Source organism: Odontesthes bonariensis, chromosome 4, assembly GCF_027942865.1.
Source record: "Odontesthes bonariensis isolate fOdoBon6 chromosome 4, fOdoBon6.hap1, whole genome shotgun sequence".
Classification (NCBI taxonomy): domain Eukaryota; kingdom Metazoa; phylum Chordata; class Actinopteri; order Atheriniformes; family Atherinopsidae; genus Odontesthes; species Odontesthes bonariensis.
In genome coordinates, this window is record NC_134509.1 from 2,414,543 (window position 1) to 2,434,407 (window position 19,865).

A 19,865-nucleotide genomic window follows, 5' to 3' on the forward strand; every position below is an offset into this window, starting at 1 on the left:
TCATTTTCTTATCCATCCATAACGATAGCGTATCTTTCATAGTATTTTTTACCACAGCAATATTATTTCCCTTCTGGGATTAATAAAGTATTATTGAATAACACAGATTTGAGATGAAACTCTTTTATTTAATATCTCTGAACGAGCTGGCTTTGTAGAACATAACTAAGAAAAAAAAGTGTAATTTTCTGTTTTTTTCTTTTTACCAGATGAGATAAAGGAATAAATGATGGAATCACTGAGTCGTGAGGAAACGATTATGGAAAGCGCTTGTGCTTGGTATAAATCTGAATATGAACTTCTGAGTTAGAGGAGAACAGCGCTTAAAGGATAACTATTTTGTTATTTTAAGGTTTATAAATCCTATGCACTTTTTGTGATGAGTGTGTCCAGTAATATTTGTTTTAAAGGGGAACATGCGGTATTTTCACTGGACTGGTAATCCATATCAAATTTCGTTGCGAAAAGTTGCTTCTGTCGTGTTTTATTTGACATTTTGTAAATCCCATTGAGTTCTATTGAAGACTGGACGTTCTTATTACTCCGCCACCGAACCCGGAAAGAGGAGATGTTTGTAGTTCTCTCACACTGGAAATGCAAACCAGGATAATACCTAGCTGTAGTCCTGTCGCTCAGTTGGCCTACGGTGTGGAGTATAGCAAGTCAGATTCAACTGCTGAGCGGAAGTTTATCCACGGCTGTGAGGTGGCTAAGAAAATAGTGCGAGCATGAACGAGCTGCCAAATAAAACACGACAGAAGCAACTTTTCGCAACGAAATGTGATATGGATTACCAGTGCACACCAGTAACCACTCCGGTGAGTTGATGATTTTGAAAACGGACGTTTATGGTGCTTTTACGGACCTTTTAGGACATGAACCATGACTTGCCGTTCTGAAGCAGGTTGAGAAGAATCAAAATTAGGCAAATACCGGAGACAGCAGTAAACATCAAAAAAGCGGTGAGGGGGGTTCTAAAACATTGCAGACGACTCAGAAAAGAGGCTTAATGTTGAAAATACCGCAGTTCCCCTTTAATGAGCTGCTGAAACACGGTCCCAACATCACACCTGCAGGTAGAAGCAATGGAAAGGGTTATGAACCCCCTTCAAGAAGATCATTCAACTTGGCGTGACCAAAGTGTAAGAAGGAAATGGGATTCCCGTCCAGGAAAGCTCACAGTAAACCCTCACTGACCCTGACAGCAGAAAACAAGGTTCCAGTGAGATAAAGAGAAGCAGTCAGACTGGCTGGCAGTGATCATCAGTGAGGAGATGATGCTGGAGCTGCAGTTCGGTGCAGGTCCAACAAAATATGCAAAGAACATATTAACTAATAGTTTTGGCACTACGCTTACAGCGGATACTACCCGCAATTATTAATATGGATCAGACTGGTTTCATGGGAGGCAGTCCTCATGTAACACCAGGAGGCTCTTTAATATCATCACCTCCCCTAGTGCTACAGTTCCTGAAGTCGTTGTGTCCCTTGATGCTGAAAAGGCCTTCGACAGGGTTGAGTGGAGCTTCCTATATAAGGTGCTGGGCAAATTTGGACTTAGCAGGGCCTTTGTTAACTGGGTGACGCTCTTGTATTCCTCACCTGGAGCCTCTGTACGGACACTCTATCCCCCTCCTTTCCTCTGTGTCGCGGTACCAGACAGGGCTGTCCCCTCTCCCCGTTATTGTTTATTTTGGTTATTGAGCCCCTAGCCCTCTGGCTACGTGCAGAGGCCTCTTTTAAAGGTATAACAAGATTTAATATAGTTAATAAGGTTTCTTTATACGCTGATGATCTTCTATTGTATGTTTCAGACCCTATCTCCTTCTTTCCCATTATCCTAAATATTCTTAACAAATTCAGCACTATATCCGGCTACAAACTTAACTACCAAAAAAGCAAACTTTTATCCTTTAATGATTCTGCCAAAACCCTTCCGTCCTCAATAGTACCGTTTCGCTGGTCTAATAATGGTTTTCGTTACTTGGGCATTCAAATTGCACTATCTCTTTCTGATCACTCTGGTCCTCACCTGGTCATAAAACTACGTAAACGCAGCCTCAGATGAGCAGATTGCACACATAATGTCACACAGAGCACACTGTGTTTTCCAACAGCGTGCTGGTGTTGTGGAGTAAGACAACCATGTGGCTGTCTGATTCCGTGTGCTCCACCGCTGCCCCTCGCACACAGGCAGCTTTACAAACCCAACAGCTGGGTGCCACACGGGTTCGGTGAGTCACCGAGGCGGCACAGAAAGCCCAAACCAACATCGTTCCCCATGCTGCACGGCTGCTTTGAGGCTCCTCTTCTGCAGAGATGCCTTTCATCTGCTCAGCTCTTGGGAGAATTTGCCGGGGCAGCGAGGGGCTCCAAGTAGGGATGGGAATTGATAAGATTTTTACGATTCCAATTCCATTTTCGATTCTGCTTAACGATTCGGTTCTTTGTCGGTTCCCTTATCGATTCTCATTTGGAGAAAAAGGACAACAAACCGGTCGATTAGCATCAACTTTGTTTAGTTTAGAAGTAACACGAGTCATGACCTCACAAACCCAACAACGGTGAGGTCCACATTGGTCTATCCTGGCCTGGGTAATTTAACTCTTCCTGCTCTGGTGAAAGGAGAAGCTGGAGGTAGAGGTGAACTGGGGGTAGTACCACCAGCCTCTGGCTCTGAGCCAGTCAGGCTCTGTCTCTCATGATTTCATCTAAATGAAATGCCTGAGAAGGCATTCATTTAACCTTAACCGTTACTAACAGCAGCTTTTACAATGAGGCAAATGGTGCTAACATGATAGGCAGTGTTAGTTAGTTAGTTACCTGCAGTGTTAGCCGAGGACATGCTAACGTTGCTAACGTTGCTGGGTTCAGATTCACCAACGTTAGTCCGGAGCGGATCGAAAACGCGACATTCATTCATAGTTATTGCATGTTGGTAGTATTTCCTCCCTTTGGTGAAATATTCACTTTGCAAGTTGCCCTGTTATCGTCTTTTTTAGGGATGTGTAACCAAACTTTCGAGCGTTTGTACCGCTTGGGCGCCATGTTTACTGCTGGCTGCTGGCTGCGCCGGACTCGCCACGCAACGTTGCGTGGTGACGTCATTCGCGCCCACTGTAATCGATAAGGGAATCGTTTGCAAAATCGGCAAAACGATTCCAAGGAATTGAAACACTGGGAACCGGTTTTCGATTCCCATCCCTAGCTCCAAGCCATCGATCTCAGAGGGTTAAACAGCCAGAATCCACCTGTGACTTCCTCTGGATGTTCAGTGGATCTGAAGGTGATGAATTCAGCTCATGTTGTCCATGGAACTGAAAGCTTGTATGGATAAAAAAAAAATATTCCACGTGCCATTTCTTTGGATGAAGCATCATAATCTATGTGTCAACAGTTAACATGGGATGGACTGGCAGAGAAAACCTGCAGCTTGCACAGCGTACACCACCACTGTGATGACTGCACTTTATCTCCGTCTAATTAGCTCTTACATCATTGTTTAATAATTCAACTCCCCGGGCTTTCTTGAATGCATCCCATTACTCAGGGGAAGACAGGCCTTTCACACACTGAGCAGAACACCAACTGGTAGAGAACACCGAAACACTGGCGCCTGTTTTCCTACTTCAGTAAAGAGACGATCCTCACAGGTCTGGTAAAAACCTTTGGTCCAGGACCAGAACACATCAGGGACCTCCTGACCCAGTGTGAACCTCCCAGACCCCTCAGCTCATCTGGATCCGGTCTTCTATCAGTTCCCAGAGTCAGAACCAGACATGGAGGAGCTGCATTCAGCTTCTATGCTCCACATGTCTGGAACAAACTCCCAGAAAGCCTCAGATCAGCTGGAACACTCAGTGTGTTTAAGTCCAGGCTGAAGACACACCTATTTTCAGCTGAATAAAGCTCCAAATCTGAAGCTGGAGTTTCAAAACTTAATCACATTTTAACTCCTGATTTTATCTATTGTTCTTATTTCTTTCTTTTTTTGTTTAAAATTTAAATCATGCTTTTTATTTCTACTGTTTTAATGTCTCAGTAAAGCACTTTGAATCACCTTGTTGTTGGATTGTGCCGTACAGATAAACCGGCCTTGCCTTTCTCCGTGTTAGCACACATCTGGAACTCTGTTGGTGTAGAGCAGGGATGTCCAAAGTCGGTCCTGGAGGGCCGCCGCCTCTTCAACAGATTGTTAAGTTGTGCAGCAGCCTGCTAATGAGGCATCGATCTGAATCAGGTGCTTCGAAGCAGGGAAACGTCTAAAACCTGCAGGACGGCGGCCCCCCAGGACCAGATGTGGACACCCCTGGTGTAGAGGAAGATGACCACACAGACACTCTGTTAAACAATGACCATTTATTCACACTGTATGGGGCTCAAAACAAGCATGACAGAGTGGGGGGTGGAGGGGGGGTGATGAACCTTAAAATCATAAATGAACAAAAACCTACACATGAGTTTTCTTTGCAGCTGAAGAGAAGTACACGGGGTTCGATTCAGAGGATGGAGCTTCATGATTCAAAGTTCGGATGCAGTTTAAATAATAAAGATCCTGTTCAGTGTCCCACCTGTGACAGCGGCTTACCTTCAACCATCGCCCCCTCGCCTCTCTCATCGGTTACTGTACAACACATTCCTCTGGTGCTGCGTACAACAGCACACGAGTAAAAAGGGTTCGCTGTACAAAATCCATCTCAGAAACACAAACTTAAACACGATGGCACACTTTGCTCAGAACTACACAGACGGATGATCGGACCGTGTTTGCACGCATGCTTGTATGCACACGCGCCACACTCAGACTCGTAGAACAGAAAGTTTGGAGGGGAATAAAGATGAGCTGGTCGGGCTTTTGGCTCAGTGGAAGCGGGAAGCTGCGGTAAAAGGAGAACAGGCGGAGGGACGGTACAAAACAAACCCCCAAAAATCCAAAACATTTTCCACGTATTCCAACCCAAACGTCACGCGTCGCTCTCAGAGACCTTTCAACACTCTTACTGAAAACGCTAAAAGTGCTAAAGAACCCACTTTTCATGTTCAAAAACTGTGATTATCGATTGTTGTTTCTCTTCTTTCCTTTTCTCTGCGGTGATCTTTGAAAGCTGACAGCTCCGTGTTGCTGTGCAGGAACCAGTCTGTCAGCAGAAGCTGCTTCCCCCTGCGCCACATTTAGGAAACTCTCCGTAAGCTCGAGGTTACGGCTCGTCAGAGGGTGCGTGGGTGGGCTTGTGCACTTACGTGTAGAGACAGAAAAACAGAGAGGAAAAGTTTTGTGCAGAAACCCCGGCTTCCTCCCTCCAGCTCCGAGGTGAATCCTCTCCCAGATGTGAATTCTCTCCCAGATGTGAACACAAATGGAGTCGTGGTGGCTTCCGGCTCACTTTGCAGAGTCTCTGGAGCAGACACGAGAATTGGGGGGGGGGATGTGTGCCAGGGGCGAGAATGTGTGGAAAACAGAGGCGTAACCGTGTGTGACGGCACAGCGACACCGAGGTGTTACAGACACGCGTCTTCATGAACGAGGAGAGAAGGTGAGTGAGAAGTGGAAGTTTAGTTCTTTGGGGCTGATTCACAACCAGTTCCTTTAGTCCAAACACACAGCAGCTCCCCTCCTGCCATACGTGCACGTGTGTGTGTGTGTGTGTGTGCGCGTTTTGTGCAGATCTGGTCTCTAGAGTCAAACAAAGGAAGAGAACCCGGTCACAGGGGTGCGCGACCCCGGCGGGTTGGTGTTGGGGTTGGCGTGCGTGTGCGCGGGCTGTCCCGTGGGCGTGTACGCTCCCCCCGTGCTGTGCTGGGTGACCACCGTCTGGTAGTACGGCTCCGTGTCCGCAGTGGCGCACTCCTCGTAGACGAAGGGAGCGCCCACCCCTTTGAGGCCCTTGGGCTGCCGCTTCCAGGAGTTGTAGTACGTGGGGTCGCTCATGTAGTGGTTAACAAACGAGTGTTTGGGCTGCTCGTCCTCGTAGTCGCTGTCCGTCAGCTGGATGGGAACACAAACACAAACCGGTTAGAGAGGGCGGGGACATCGTGTTAAAGGCAGGAGGACTCAGGTCCCTCCAAAAATAAGTAAAAAAAAGAACAAATAAAAGACGTTTTTGCTTGAAATAAGCAAATAAATCTGCCAATGGAACTAGTGAAAATCGGCTTATCCAGATTTCTTGAAATAAAATGTGATATTTAGGACTTTTGAGATAAAAGTGATCTTGAAATTAGCTTAAAAACCTCTTTTAAAAAAAGCTTGTTTCATGTGATAAGTGACTCAAAACAAGATGTTTTCAAGACTTTTTCATTTAACAAGATATTCCAGATGTATTGTCTTCAAACAAGTCCCTATATCTGGCTGAAATGGTGCTTGTTAGGCAGTTGTGTCTTATATTAAGTGTAATGAGATATTTGGACTAGAAATGAGACAAATATACTTGGTAAGATTTAGATTTTTTCCAGTGAAGGTGTTGAGCTTCTATGGTGTTCTTCTTTTTTTCTTCTTCTGCTAAGCCATTAGCACTGATACTTGATAATAGCTCAGACTCCTGCCTCAAGCATTTCATGCTGTACAGCATGCGACACCCTTTGTCCTTAAAGGGATAGTTTTGAAGCTGTATGACATCCCATATCAGCAACATCATTTCTGAACATCTTCTTACCCCCTGCTGCGTCCTGTGAGCAGAGTTCCAGCCTCGTTTTGGTGTTGATGAAGGTAGTCCGGCTAGTTGGCTGGGGTTTAAAAAATAAAGCGTTTTGCTTCTCAGAACAATATGCGTTCAACAGAGTAATACATTTGCATCACAAAATGGTTCTCCAGAAAAAAGTCAGACCACACAATCCCTTGGCCCTATTTTCTCTCCCTTCGTATTACTGCCTGCTGCCGCCTGCCGACAGCCGCGCCTGTTACGCTGTTTGCTGCTCGGAAGCAGCGGACTGCTCGGTCTGCACTTTGGTCTGCACGGTACGGTGGCCGACATGTGCAAACGGCAAAACGACTGCAAGAGAGAAACGCTGCAAGTTCACTCGAAAACACAACGGAAGTTCGCCAGGCCACTAGGGGGTCTCGACCTATGGGAGATCGGAGGAGTAACGAAGGAGAATAAAGTCAAAAGGTACGTTGTCCTTTATGTCTTTTTTAAACACTTGGCATAAAGACATAAAGGACAACGTACCTTTTGACTTTCTTCTCCTTCGTTACTCCTCCAATCTCCCATAGTCGATCCCCTATCGGATAGGGCCTCCCACACAGGTCGAGACCCCCTAGTGGCCTGGCGAACTTACGTTGTGAACTTCCTTGCAGCGTTTTACTGCTGTTTGCAACGCGTTTGCACGTGTCGGCCACCGTAGCACGGTCTGCACAGCGCGCAGTGATACGAAGGGAGAGAAAATAGGGCCAAGAGATTGTGAGGTCTGACTTTTTCCTGGAGAACCATTTTGTGATGCAAATGTATTACTCTGTTGAACGCATATTGTTCTGAGAAGCAAGACGCTTTATTTTTTAAACCCCAGCCAACTAGCCGGACTACCTTCATCAACACCAAAACGAGGCTGGAACTCTGCTCACAGGACGCAGCAGGGGGTAAGAAGATGTTCATAAATGATGTTGCTGATATGGGATGTTACACAGCTTCATGTCAGAAGAGGCGAACTGTCCCTTTAAAGGAGAACATACAAGAAAACGCAGGCAAAACAACAGCAGAGGGATACCTCTGCTATGATTATAGAATACAACACTTTAGCATAGGTTGCTAACATGGAGGCAGAGTGTGATTGGGACTGAGGTGTTGGTCCAGAGCCAGAAAGAGAGAAGCGAAGAGGTACCTCTGACTCAGAGACCTCGGTGGGTTTCTCAGTGAGGGTGGTGCTCTCGGTGAGCACGGCTCCGTTGTAGTTGTTACAGATGTCCTCGTCAGAGTAGTGGAGACCCCCGGGGCTGGGCCTGGGAGGAGACCTGGACACACATTCAGACACTAAATCTGTCAGATTCTGGTAAATAAGGCCAGATATAAGCGTGAGACGGGCAGCGAGCGCTCACCTGGTGCCGTTCTTCTTCAGGAAGGAGTTCTTGGTGTTGAGGGTTCTGCTGTTAAGCTCCAGAGCAGTGAAGCCGCCGTTGTCCAGGGTTACCGACTCCTCCCCTGTGGTGACGTGCTTCCCTGCAGAACAAACAACAGAAAACTGATGAAAACACCAAATATCAACAGCCACTTAACCAATTAGGGGGTTTATCTCCAGACTCGTTGATTGGATGTTTTGATGCTTCAGTTTAATTCTGATATGCAGGTAATTACAACACAGAGCAGCTTAGTCATTAACCCCCCAACAACAATAAAAATGTCATGTTTTTAATGGAGATATGGGTGCTGTTTGGAACATGGCAGTCTTTGCTGTAGCTCTCAGTGTTTAGTTCTTTCTAACACTCTAATATCCTCCGTCCACCGCTGTGGACATTAAAGGATACCAGGGAGCAGAAAAACAGACAGGAACTTCTACCCGTGTTGCTGAGCATCACTGGGTGATAAGTCGGTGTTTTGGGCTTTAGTCAACATACCTGACATGAGAGAAGATTCAAATATAAGAATGAATACTTCAACAGTGAATTTTGGAGCTTTTATTATCCCTAAGAGAGAGCTGAGGACCATTTCTTTGCCTATGATGTCATCCCACCGGAAAGAAAAAAAAATTACGACAAACATTTCTGCATTTTTTTGGTAAAAATGTGCTAATATGCACATTCATGATGTGCGAGCTGGGACTAGCACTGGAAAAAAATGCCCCTCCAAAAATAAGTAAAAAAAAACAACAAATAAAAGACGTTTTTGCTTGAAATAAGCAAAATAAATCTGCCAATGGAACTAGTGAAAATCACTTTTATCTCAAAAGTCCTAAATATCACATCTTATTTCAAGAAATCTGGACAAGCCGATTTTCACTAGTTCCATTGGCAGATTTTTTTTGCTTATTTCAAGCAAAAACGTCTTTTATTTGTTGTTTTTTACTTATTTTTGGACGGGCATTTTTTCCAGTGTACTGTATATCACCATTCAGCCTGGATATATCAAACCTATTACAACTTCACTTCTGATCACAAGACAAGCGCCTCGAGTTTTCAGAAATGAATATCTAAGTGTACGAGTCTCAGATTGTCGGAATCCCAAAAGCTGGAGGACCCTTCATCCTTCATCATTAGAGGATGTAAGAAGGAAGCCCGTTGAAAGTGAGCGGGATGATGTTAGCGGCACAACTGAGACACATTAAGGTGTTAAAGACTTAAAAACAGAGAGGCAGACCTGTGCCGCAGGCCTTGTACTTTGTGTTGTTCCCATGCAGCAGCAGAGCGAAGACCAGGACCAGAATGAGGATGAGTCCCACCAGAGCCATGACCAGCAGGAACCACCACTCCTCGTAAAAGGGACGCTCTGACAGGGCTGCAGGCAGAGAGAGGGACACGGCTGAAGAAAGTTTGGACCGTAAGGCCCAGCTGCCTTTAGATGGCAGCAAAACCACACAACAATCACAACGATCACAACGATCACTGGCTTTCTGCAGGACGTCACATCCACCCGGCTGCATGCTCTGTCAGACTGAAGATGAGTCTGATGTACCGACACTTGGGCTACATTTACACTGTCAGTTAAACGTTACCCAATTCCGTTTTTTTTTGCTCTCATGTGACACAGATCGGATACGTTTTTGACCATGTAAATAGGACAAGGACGCATGCATTCGGATATTTTGAGATCGGATACAGGCCTCCTTCATATGTGGAATTTTATCAGATATGAATCGGATATGTGACAATGCGACCGCCGTGTAAACAGGCAGATCGGATATTCTTACACATTGTGTTCCACACGTCATTAAATATGCGACGATCTGGGATCCGTCTCGCACCCAGACACTCCTCTGAACAGCTGAGGAGGCAATAATGGCCCTTTTCCTCCTTCTCTGCCTTAAAATCCTGCCAATGTTGGGCGAACTTCTCATGTACCGCAACACTAGCATCACACCTATGTCAACGTCGTCCATTTGCCTCAGCAGTAGAGTTTGGTGAACACTTCAGTAGGCATGCGCCATGTTTCAGGTGATAGGCAAGTGTAATCGCGTTAATCAGATATGAGTCACATTATTAAAGTAACCACACGTTAAAAAAAAAAATCGGATTTAGGCAAAAAATCTGATCTGGGCATCAAGACTTGCAGTGTAAATGAAGCCATCTTTTCAGGGTGTGTGTGTTTACCGGCCAGAGAAGCGGAGGGTGTACTCGGCTGTCCGTAGCCATGGCGATTCACAGCGATGACTCTGAACTCGTAGCTGATTCCCGACCTCAGGCGCTCCAGCGGCACTGAAACGGATCTGCTGGTGGGAGGCAGGAGTCTGATGAAGGAGTCCCACACTCCCTCATCTGCTGGCAGAGAGGTGATGGATGCAGGGAGACAAAAGACCAGCAGAGAATCAGTCCCTTTTTCATAGGAGAGAAGATCATTCTAAACTGTGCGGTTACATTCTAAAAAGATGATGATGAGGGCATTGTTCACACGACAGTGATTACTGTTATCACTGTTAATAAAAGGGCAGAACTATTATAAGCAGCGGTATAATTATACGACAATCTGCACTTGGTCTCCTGCAGAGTGCTGGAACACTTTCCCACGGATGCTCTCTTCTGGTGTTGCATGTCTTGTAATCTTTATTAGAAAAGTGTGGCGGCCTTGATGTGCGCAGCGGGTCCTAATGACTGCTGAGCCGGCTGCGCTCGGGAGAGTTAAGTGCACGCGGGTAAAAGAATGAGCGGAAAATGATGAAAGGCGCTGTAAGTTAGGGCTGACCTGCGTGTGGATGCTGGGAGCTCACCTGAGGGACGAGCCTCAATGACATATCCAGTCACAGGCGCTGCCCCGATGTCCCCCTCCGACCAGTGGACAGTGAGGGCAGAGGAGGTCTTGGTGATGGACATTTCCAACGGCGAACCAGGGGACCCTTCGGTAACAGAAGGACACATTTGCACTTGTTTTTGGACATTCAAATTGACAATCTGCTGATTTATGTACATTTTTTTCTGGAAATGAACCCTTTTAGCATTACTATAATCCTGAAATGTATAGATTTATAAGCATCAATGTGCTGATGATGATGATAGATTTCTATTTTTCGAACATGTACAGTATAAAAAAGAAAATGTATGTAAGTATTTGTACATACAAAAGAAAGAAAAAGAGAAATAAAAAAACAAACAAACAAAAAACAACAACACATAAATCACATAAAGTGCTAATACATAACAAAACAACGCACATTGTTCGAAAAAAGGAATGGGAAGAAGTACAATACTTTTTTTAAGTTTCCCACCCGTTTTTAACTACTCCTCAGTTTGCAAACATCCTAACTACAATACACCTATATAAATATATAATCACAAAAATAAATATATACTACACACATATCCCTGTAAACATAAATGTAAATATGAATATCTTTCTATATATATATATATATATAACTCCCCATAAATAAATATATACCATATACTAATCAAATTACAATATAACAATTAACCCTATTCTATTCATATATTTATCCCTCATCGTCCTCCGTTAATATACTTCCTCTTCCATGTACTTGTTTAAAAATATTTACGTATAATAACAATGTAACAATACAATCCCATTATATAACCTGATGACAAGAATATATACAATTTAGTTCCAACAGGCGCACGTTCTGGTCTTTATTAGATGAGTCTGAGGACACAACTTTAATTAGTTTTCATTGTGCCTGTCATGGTCTGAGGGGCAGTTTACACGGAAACGAAAACGGGTTAAAAACGCAAAACCTTTTTGCGGATGCACTATATTGTTTAGATGGTAACGGCGTTTTGGGGGCATGAAAACGCAAAAAAGTGAAACCGCCCTCCAGAGTGGAATTCTTGAAAACGCTCCACTGTCGCGCCACCGTGTAAACGATGAAAAACGCAAAACTGCGTTTCTCGTCACATAGAAAGTAGAAAGACTTAGTCTTGGTAGTGTTGCCACCTAGCCATCTGGCGTGTTTACTGCATCGATAAATATGAAATGTCACACACTTTTGCGTTTCCGTATGCACGCAGATTTTCACCCTAAAACGCTCGTCTAAATGCAGATTTAAAAGTGAAAACGAAACGCCACTTTTGCGTTTTGGATTCAGATCGTTTCCGTGTAAAGGTAGCCTGAGATCGAGTCAAAAGAATTACATTTGCTGTACGTTTTTCTATTATTGGAACCTGAACGTGTTTTCAACTGTTAGTCAGACAAAGGAAGACATCTGAAGAGCTTTTCTCCTTCTTTACATCTTCCACTAACAGCTAATGTGACTGTAATCTGGTACCTTTCACAGGCTGAGCGGTCAGGTTTGCCTGCACAGACGGTCCATAGCTGACTGTGAGAGCCTGCACACTGAAGGTGTACGTTGCTCCTTTGATCAGGTCCCGAACTTTCAGCCATCGCTGCCAGCTGCCTTTCACGTCCACCGTCACCACTTTACTCACACCTGCAGACGATCCAGGAGAAACTTTAAGAACCAGCATGTATGTTCGTTACTGTGTGTGTTACTGTGTGTGTTACTGCGTGTGTTACTGCGTGTGTTACTGCGTGTGTTACTGTGTTACTGCGTGTGTTACTGCGTTACTGCGTGTGATACTGCGTGTGTTACTGCGTGTGTTACTGTGTGTGTTACTGTGTGTGTTACTGCGTGTGTTACTGCGTGTGTTACTGTGTTTGTTACTGTGTTACTGCGTGTGTTACTGCGTGTGTTACTGCGTGTGTTACTGTGTTTGTTACTGTGTTACTGCGTGTGTTACTGCGTTACTGCGTGTGTTACTGTGTGTGTTACTGTGTTACTGCGTGTGTTACTGCGTTACTGTGTGTGTTACTGCGTGTGTTACTGCGTTACTGCGTGTGTTACTGTGTGTGTTACTGTGTTACTGCATGTGTTACTGCGTGTGTTACTGTGTTACTGTGTGTCTTACTGCGTGTGTTACTGCGTGTGTTACTGCGTGTGTTACTGCGTGTGTTACTGTGTTACTGTGTGTGTTACTGTGTGTGTTACTGTGTGTGTTACTGTGTGTGTTACTGTGTGTGTTACTGCGTGTGTTACTGTGTTACTGCGTGTGTTACTGTGTGTGTTACTGTGTTACTGTGTGTGTTACTGCGTGTGTTACTGTGTGTGTTACTGTGTTACTGCGTGTGTTACTGCGTGTGTTACTGCGTGTGTTACTGTGTTACTGCGTGTGTTACTGCGTGTGTTACTGTGTGTGTTACTGTGTGTGTTACTGTGTGTGTTACTGTGTGTGTTACTGTGTGTGTTACTGTGTGTGTTACTGTGTTACTGTGTGTGTTACTGCGTGTGTTACTGTGTGTGTTACTGTGTGTGTTACTGTGTTACTGCGTGTGTTACTGTGTGTGTTACTGTGTGTGTTACTGTGTGTGTTACTGTGTGTGTTACTGTGTTACTGTGTGTGTTACTGCGTGTGTTACTGCGTGTGTTACTGTGTTTGTTACTGTGTTACTGCGTGTGTTACTGCGTTACTGTGTGTGTTACTGCGTGTGTTACTGCGTTACTGCGTGTGTTACTGTGTGTGTTACTGTGTTACTGCATGTGTTACTGCGTGTGTTACTGTGTTACTGTGTGTCTTACTGCGTGTGTTACTGCGTGTGTTACTGCGTGTGTTACTGCGTGTGTTACTGTGTTACTGTGTGTGTTACTGTGTGTGTTACTGTGTGTGTTACTGTGTGTGTTACTGTGTGTGTTACTGCGTGTGTTACTGTGTTACTGCGTGTGTTACTGTGTGTGTTACTGTGTTACTGTGTGTGTTACTGCGTGTGTTACTGTGTGTGTTACTGTGTTACTGCGTGTGTTACTGCGTGTGTTACTGCGTGTGTTACTGTGTTACTGCGTGTGTTACTGCGTGTGTTACTGTGTGTGTTACTGTGTGTGTTACTGTGTGTGTTACTGCGTGTGTTACTGTGTGTGTTACTGCTTGTGTTACTGCGTGTGTTACTGTGTGTGTTACTGTGTGTGTTACTGTGTTACTGCGTGTGTTACTGCGTGTGTTACTGTGTTACTGCGTGTGTTACTGCGTGTGTTACTGTGTGTGTTACTGTGTGTGTTACTGCTTGTGTTACTGTGTGTGTTACTGTGTGTGTTACTGCGTGTGTTACTGTGTGTGTTACTGCTTGTGTTACTGCGTGTGTTACTGTGTTACTGCGTGTGTTACTGTGTGTGTTTCTGTGTTACTGTGTGTGTTACTGCGTGTGTTACTGTGTGTGTTACTGTGTTACTGCGTGTGTTACTGCGTGTGTTACTGCGTGTGTTACTGTGTGTGTTACTGCGTGTGTTACTGCGTGTGTTACTGCGTGTGTTACTGTGTGTGTTACTGCGTGTGTTACTGTGTGTGTTACTGTGTTACTGCGTGTGTTACTGCGTGTGTTACTGTGTGTGTTACTGCGTGTGTTACTGCGTGTGTTACTGTGTTACTGCGTGTGTTACTGCGTGTGTTACTGTGTGTGTTACTGTGTGTGTTACTGCGTGTGTTACTGCGTGTGTTACTGCGTGTGTTACTGTGTGTGTTACTGCGTGTGTTACTGCGTGTGTTACTGTGTGTGTTACTGTGTGTGTTACTGCGTATGTTACTGCGTGTGTTACTGTGTGTGTCACTGTGTTACTGTGTGTGTTACTGCGTGTGTTACTGCGTGTGTTACTGCGTGTGTTACTGCGTGTGTTACTGTGTTACTGTGTGTGTTACTGCGTGTGTTACTGCGGTAATGCGTGTGTTACTGCGTGTGTTACTGCGTGTGTTACTGTGTGTGTCACTGTGTTACTGTGTGTGTTACTGTGTTACTGTGTGTGTTACTGTGTTACTGTGTGTGTTACTGTGTTACTGTGTGTGTTACTGCGTGTGTTACTGCGTGTGTTACTGTGTGTGTTACTGTGTTACTGTGTTACTGTGTGTGTTACTGCGTGTGTTACTGCTTGTGTTACTGTGTGTGTTACTGTGTGTGTTACTGTGTGTGTTACTGTGTTACTGTGTTACTGCTTGTGTTACTGTGTGTGTTACTGCGTGTGTTACTGTGTGTGTTACTGTGTTACTGTGTTACTGTGTGTGTTACTGCGTGTGTTACTGTGTGTGTTACTGTGTTACTGTGTTACTGCTTGTGTTACTGTGTGTGTTACTGTGTGTGTTACTGCGTGTGTTACTGTGTGTGTTACTGTGTTACTGTGTTACTGCTTGTGTTACTGTGTGTGTTACTGTGTGTGTTACTGTGTGTGTTACTGTGTTACTGCTTGTGTTACTGTGTGTGTTACTGTGTGTGTTACTGTGTGTGTTACTGTGTTACTGTGTTACTGCTTGTGTTACTGTGTGTGTTACTGCGTGTGTTACTGTGTGTGTTACTGTGTTACTGTGTTACTGCTTGTGTTACTGTGTGTGTTACTGTGTGTGTTACTGCTTGTGTTACTGTGTGTGTTACTGCGTGTGTTACTGTGTGTGTTACTGTGTTACTGTGTTACTGCTTGTGTTACTGTGTGTGTTACTGCGTGTGTTACTGTGTGTGTTACTGTGTTACTGTGTTACTGTGTGTGTTACTGTGTGTGTTACTGCGTGTGTTACTGTGTGTGTTACTGTGTTACTGTGTTACTGTGTGTGTTACTGCGTGTGTTACTGTGTGTGTTACTGTGTTACTGTGTTACTGCTTGTGTTACTGTGTGTGTTACTGTGTGTGTTACTGCGTGTGTTACTGTGTGTGTTACTGTGTTACTGTGTTACTGCTTGTGTTACTGTGTGTGTTACTGTGTTACTGCTTGTGTTACTGTGTGTGTTACTGTGTGTGTTACTGTGTTACTGTGTTACTGTGTGTGTTACTGCGTGTGTTACTGCGTGTGTTACTGCGTGTGTTATTGCGTGTTACTGCGTGTGTTACTGCGTGTGTTACTGCGTGTTACTGCGTGTGTTACTGCGTGTGTTACTGTGTGTGTTACTGCGTGTGTTACTGCGTGTGTTACTGCGTGTGTTATTGCGTGTTACTGCGTGTGTTACTGCGTGTGTTACTGCGTGTGTTACTGCGTGTTACTGCGTGTGTTACTGCGTGTGTTACTGCGTGTGTTACTGCGTGTGTTACTGTGTGTGTTACTGCGTGTGCACACCTTGTACAGGAGCAGTGGGCTGATAGATGACCCTGTAGCCTTCCAGCTGCCCGTTGGGAGTGAGCGGCGCTCCCCAGGACACGTTGACGCTCCCTCCTGTCACTTCAGAGAAGGTCAGGTAGCCTGGCTGGCTGGGAGCTGCACACACAAGAAGAACGAGGGATAAAAAGGAGGTGAGACGAATCAAGAAGATCAGTAAGACTTTGATACGGTGCTTGTTGGTTTGGTTTTAAGTAGGGCTGGGCGAGTTAAATATTTTATCGCGCATTAACGCAGGTTTTATTATTTATTTCATTATTGTAAAAGTCTGTTGCTCACAGGCTTTTATTTAGTAAAAGTCTGTTGCTCACAGGCTTTTATTCTGTAAAAGTCTGTCGCTCACAGGCTTTTATTTTGTAAAACTGTTGCTCACAGGCTTTTATTCTGTAAAAGTCTGTCGCTCACAGGCTTTTATTTTGTAAAAGTCTGCTGCTGTCTGCTGTGGAACAGGAAAAGAAAGTAATCGGCGGATCCACCAAACATGGAGAAGGGTACGGAACTTTTACTCGGCCATTTTCATGTTAAAGTTCTTCCAGACGGCGGAGTCGACAGAACCAAAGTCATCTGTAAACACTGCCAAGTTGAATTGTCTTCTCAGCGTAGTAGTTCCAGTCTAAAATATCACTTAAAGGCAAAACACACAACTGATAGCAGCAAGTCATTCAAGGAAACAGACAGTGGAGCGAGGCTTCTACATAAAAACTACAGAAAGATGCTGATGTTAAAAGTGTGTTTGCACAACAAATGTTATGGCACTTTCATTCATATGGCAGCACATTTAAAATAAAACTAAATGCTAAAAGCTATACACTACTTTTGGATTCATTTTTGGATTCTGCGTACAAATGCGATTAATCGTGATTAATCAGGGAAATCATGTGATTAATTAGATTAAACATTTTTAATCGTTGCCCAGCCCTTGTTTTAAGGGATGGAGCCGTCACAACTTCCTACCTGACTGCAGGGTCCTGGCCCAGCGGGGGTCACTGGGGGGGCCGTCTCCAGCAGTGTTGAAGGCAGTCAGCGTGACCAGATAAGGTGTGAAGCTGCTCAGGTTGGTCAGGTGCACACTGGTATCTGGGACAAAAATCACCTTCACCTTCTCAGTCTGGTTCTGCTGGTCTCTCTCCCAGTAGTGGATCTACAGGACAGGAAACAAAGGCTGTCAAATAACACTTCTACAAGTGGATTATGATTAGATTTAATCAACTTTGGGCATTTCATCCATTTATATTAAAAAAGTCGATGAGCCAACTGGAAGAGTTTGACAGTGTTTGAGTTAACATTTCAAAGTAAATACGAGGGAGATGAGTTTATGGATCGTCTGAAAGAGAGACTGTGACAAGCTCAAGGTTGCAGCGTGATGAAAGATCTTGTTCAGCAAAGATGAAGTAAAAAAAATGACAGTTTCTATTTGATAAAAGCAGAGAGAAACAAGGAGGTTGACACCAAAGAGTGACGAAGGAGTTACACAACTGCCACGGAGCTGTTGACCTGTCCAAATGGATCCTTTAACAAACATGCAGAGGTTTTTTTTTCTTCACACTTTCATTTATCATCCGTCTCTTCATTTAAATCTTTACTTTGGTTAACATCTTCATCATGAACAGTTTTCCCTGTCACGGGAACTCGAGTGCAGGCTTAGAATAATCAAAGACTGCATACATGTTTATTCTTAATTTTGCACAACAAAAACAGAGATTGTGCTATTGCAGAAAAAAAAAAGACGGGGAAAGATTGCCGTCTAAATAACTTTACAGAAATACGGAAGCCCAGAGCGGACGTGGTACGTGATAACGAGTTAATTTACAGATGGTTTTCGAGGCCACTTTTTCTCCCCAGTCCACCCCTGTTTATATGTGTTTATATGTATTTCTGGCAAAGTTTTTTACCCATTTTTACCCCCCTTTCATTGGAAACTGAATAAAGTAGCCTATGAATCAAACATGGAGCGGTTGTGTAACAGTTCTGCTTGTGAAAATGCACAAATGTTCTTGGAAAGGCTTTAAGAACACTGAGAAAGTGACCATGAGCATTCAAGAAAAGATAGTCATCTCGTTATCTCGAAAACCATCGGCAAATTAACTCGTTATCTCGAGAAAACCCTCATTGTTTTCTCGAGATAACGACATAATTATCTCGTTATCTCGAGAAAACCATCAGAAAAAAGTTTATACGTACCACGTCCGCTCTGGGCTTCCGTATAGAAATGAGGCAGAAGAGACAGAAAATAACAGACCGACAAGAAAGCATTCACTTGTTGGTGTAAGATATTTAAGGTGGTATTAGATGGTGTCTCAGAGTACCTGACTTCTTTCATCACATGAAACTCCTCTTTAAAAACCTACAAATCGGTCAATAAACAAAAGTAAGTATCCTGTGCCAGCGGAGCACCTTTATCGTACTTTATGGCTCTGATTTCACAGGTCTGTGGCGCTTCACTGTGGGGATGGAGCACCATTCTTCCACAGACTGTTTTCATGGTGGCAGCGAGCACTTTAACACAATGATTCAACACCCCCCAATGTTACTGTCCATTTACAAGTTTCCTTTTTCTTTTGCCTATTTTACGCTTCAGACAGCAGTACGAGTTCTCCTGGAACACATACTCTGACCAGAAGTTCAGAAGGTTTGAATAGTTATCGCATCATAATGCTGAGTTAATGCAAAAAATAAAAAAGTAACAACCATCCATCTATTTTTCATACTCACTTCATCCTATTCAGGGTTCCTATCCCAGTTGCCATTAAGCAAGGACTCAGGGAAGTAGGAAATACCCGTTTCATCAGTTTATTGTTTTATTAGTATCTGGTTAAGGCCAAATGCACATAATCAAACATTTAAATACGTATATATAGAATAAGCAGCATTTAAGGAGTCATTATATAAGGCTTACAGTACTGCCACTGCAGACTGAACACGTGAGAATGAATCAATAATCATTAATGTGACCAATAACTTTCATGACACTGGCCCGTAATGAAGACAGATGGGTTACTTTGGCTGATCCGAGTAACGTAAGTAGAGCAAAGGTTGCCTGATTATTGCCTCCTCTATGAGATCAGTATTAATACGAAGGCCTTGTGATCTGAAACTCATGGCGTGTGAATGTCATGATTTAATGATGTCAAAGTTTTTCAGGTGACACACTGAAACAGCTCAGAGTAATAATCATCTCACTGCAAACAGCCTTCTTAAAAGCATATCCAGATTTATTGGATGTGTTAAAAGTAGGGCTGGGCAACGATTAAAATGTTTAATCTAATTAATCACATGATTTCCCTGATTAATCACGATTAATCGCATTTGTACGCAAAAATCCAAAAATGAATCCAAAAGTAGCGTATAGCTTTTAGCATTTAGCTTTATTTTAAATGTGTTGCCATATGAATGAAAGTGCCATAACATTTGTTGTGCAAACACACTTTTAACATCAGCATCTTTCTGTAGTTTTTATGTAGAAGCCTCGCTCCACTGTCTGTTTCCTTGAATGACTTGCTGCTATCAGTTGTGTGTTTTGCCTTTAAGTGATATTTTAGACTGGAACTACTACGCTGAGAAGACAATTCAACTTGGCAGTGTTTACAGATGTCTTTGGTTCTGTCGACTCCGCCGTCTGGAAGAACTTTAACATGAAAATGGCCGAGTAAAAGTTTACA

At 43.9% G+C, this 19,865-nt stretch overlaps 1 protein-coding gene across 2 annotated transcripts in view; it reads right to left on the reverse strand.

The window, feature by feature from the left end:
• Nucleotides 1-4,344: 4,344 nt before the first annotated feature.
• LOC142378219 (protein sidekick-1-like) overlaps nt 4,345-19,865 on the reverse strand; it is a 364,323-nt gene continuing 348,802 nt past the window's right edge. For both annotated transcript variants that reach the window (XM_075462488.1, XM_075462487.1), the window contains 9 exons: nt 17,161-17,347; nt 16,168-16,305; nt 12,355-12,516; nt 10,846-10,971; nt 10,232-10,396; nt 9,282-9,419; nt 8,027-8,147; nt 7,813-7,942; nt 4,345-5,986 (listed from right to left, as the gene is read on the reverse strand). In XM_075462488.1, the coding sequence (XP_075318603.1) occupies nt 5,681-5,986; nt 7,813-7,942; nt 8,027-8,147; nt 9,282-9,419; nt 10,232-10,396; nt 10,846-10,971; nt 12,355-12,516; nt 16,168-16,305; nt 17,161-17,347 (1,473 nt within the window). In that variant the 3' untranslated portion in view covers nt 4,345-5,680. The remainder of the gene's footprint in view (nt 5,987-7,812; nt 7,943-8,026; nt 8,148-9,281; nt 9,420-10,231; nt 10,397-10,845; nt 10,972-12,354; nt 12,517-16,167; nt 16,306-17,160; nt 17,348-19,865) is intronic.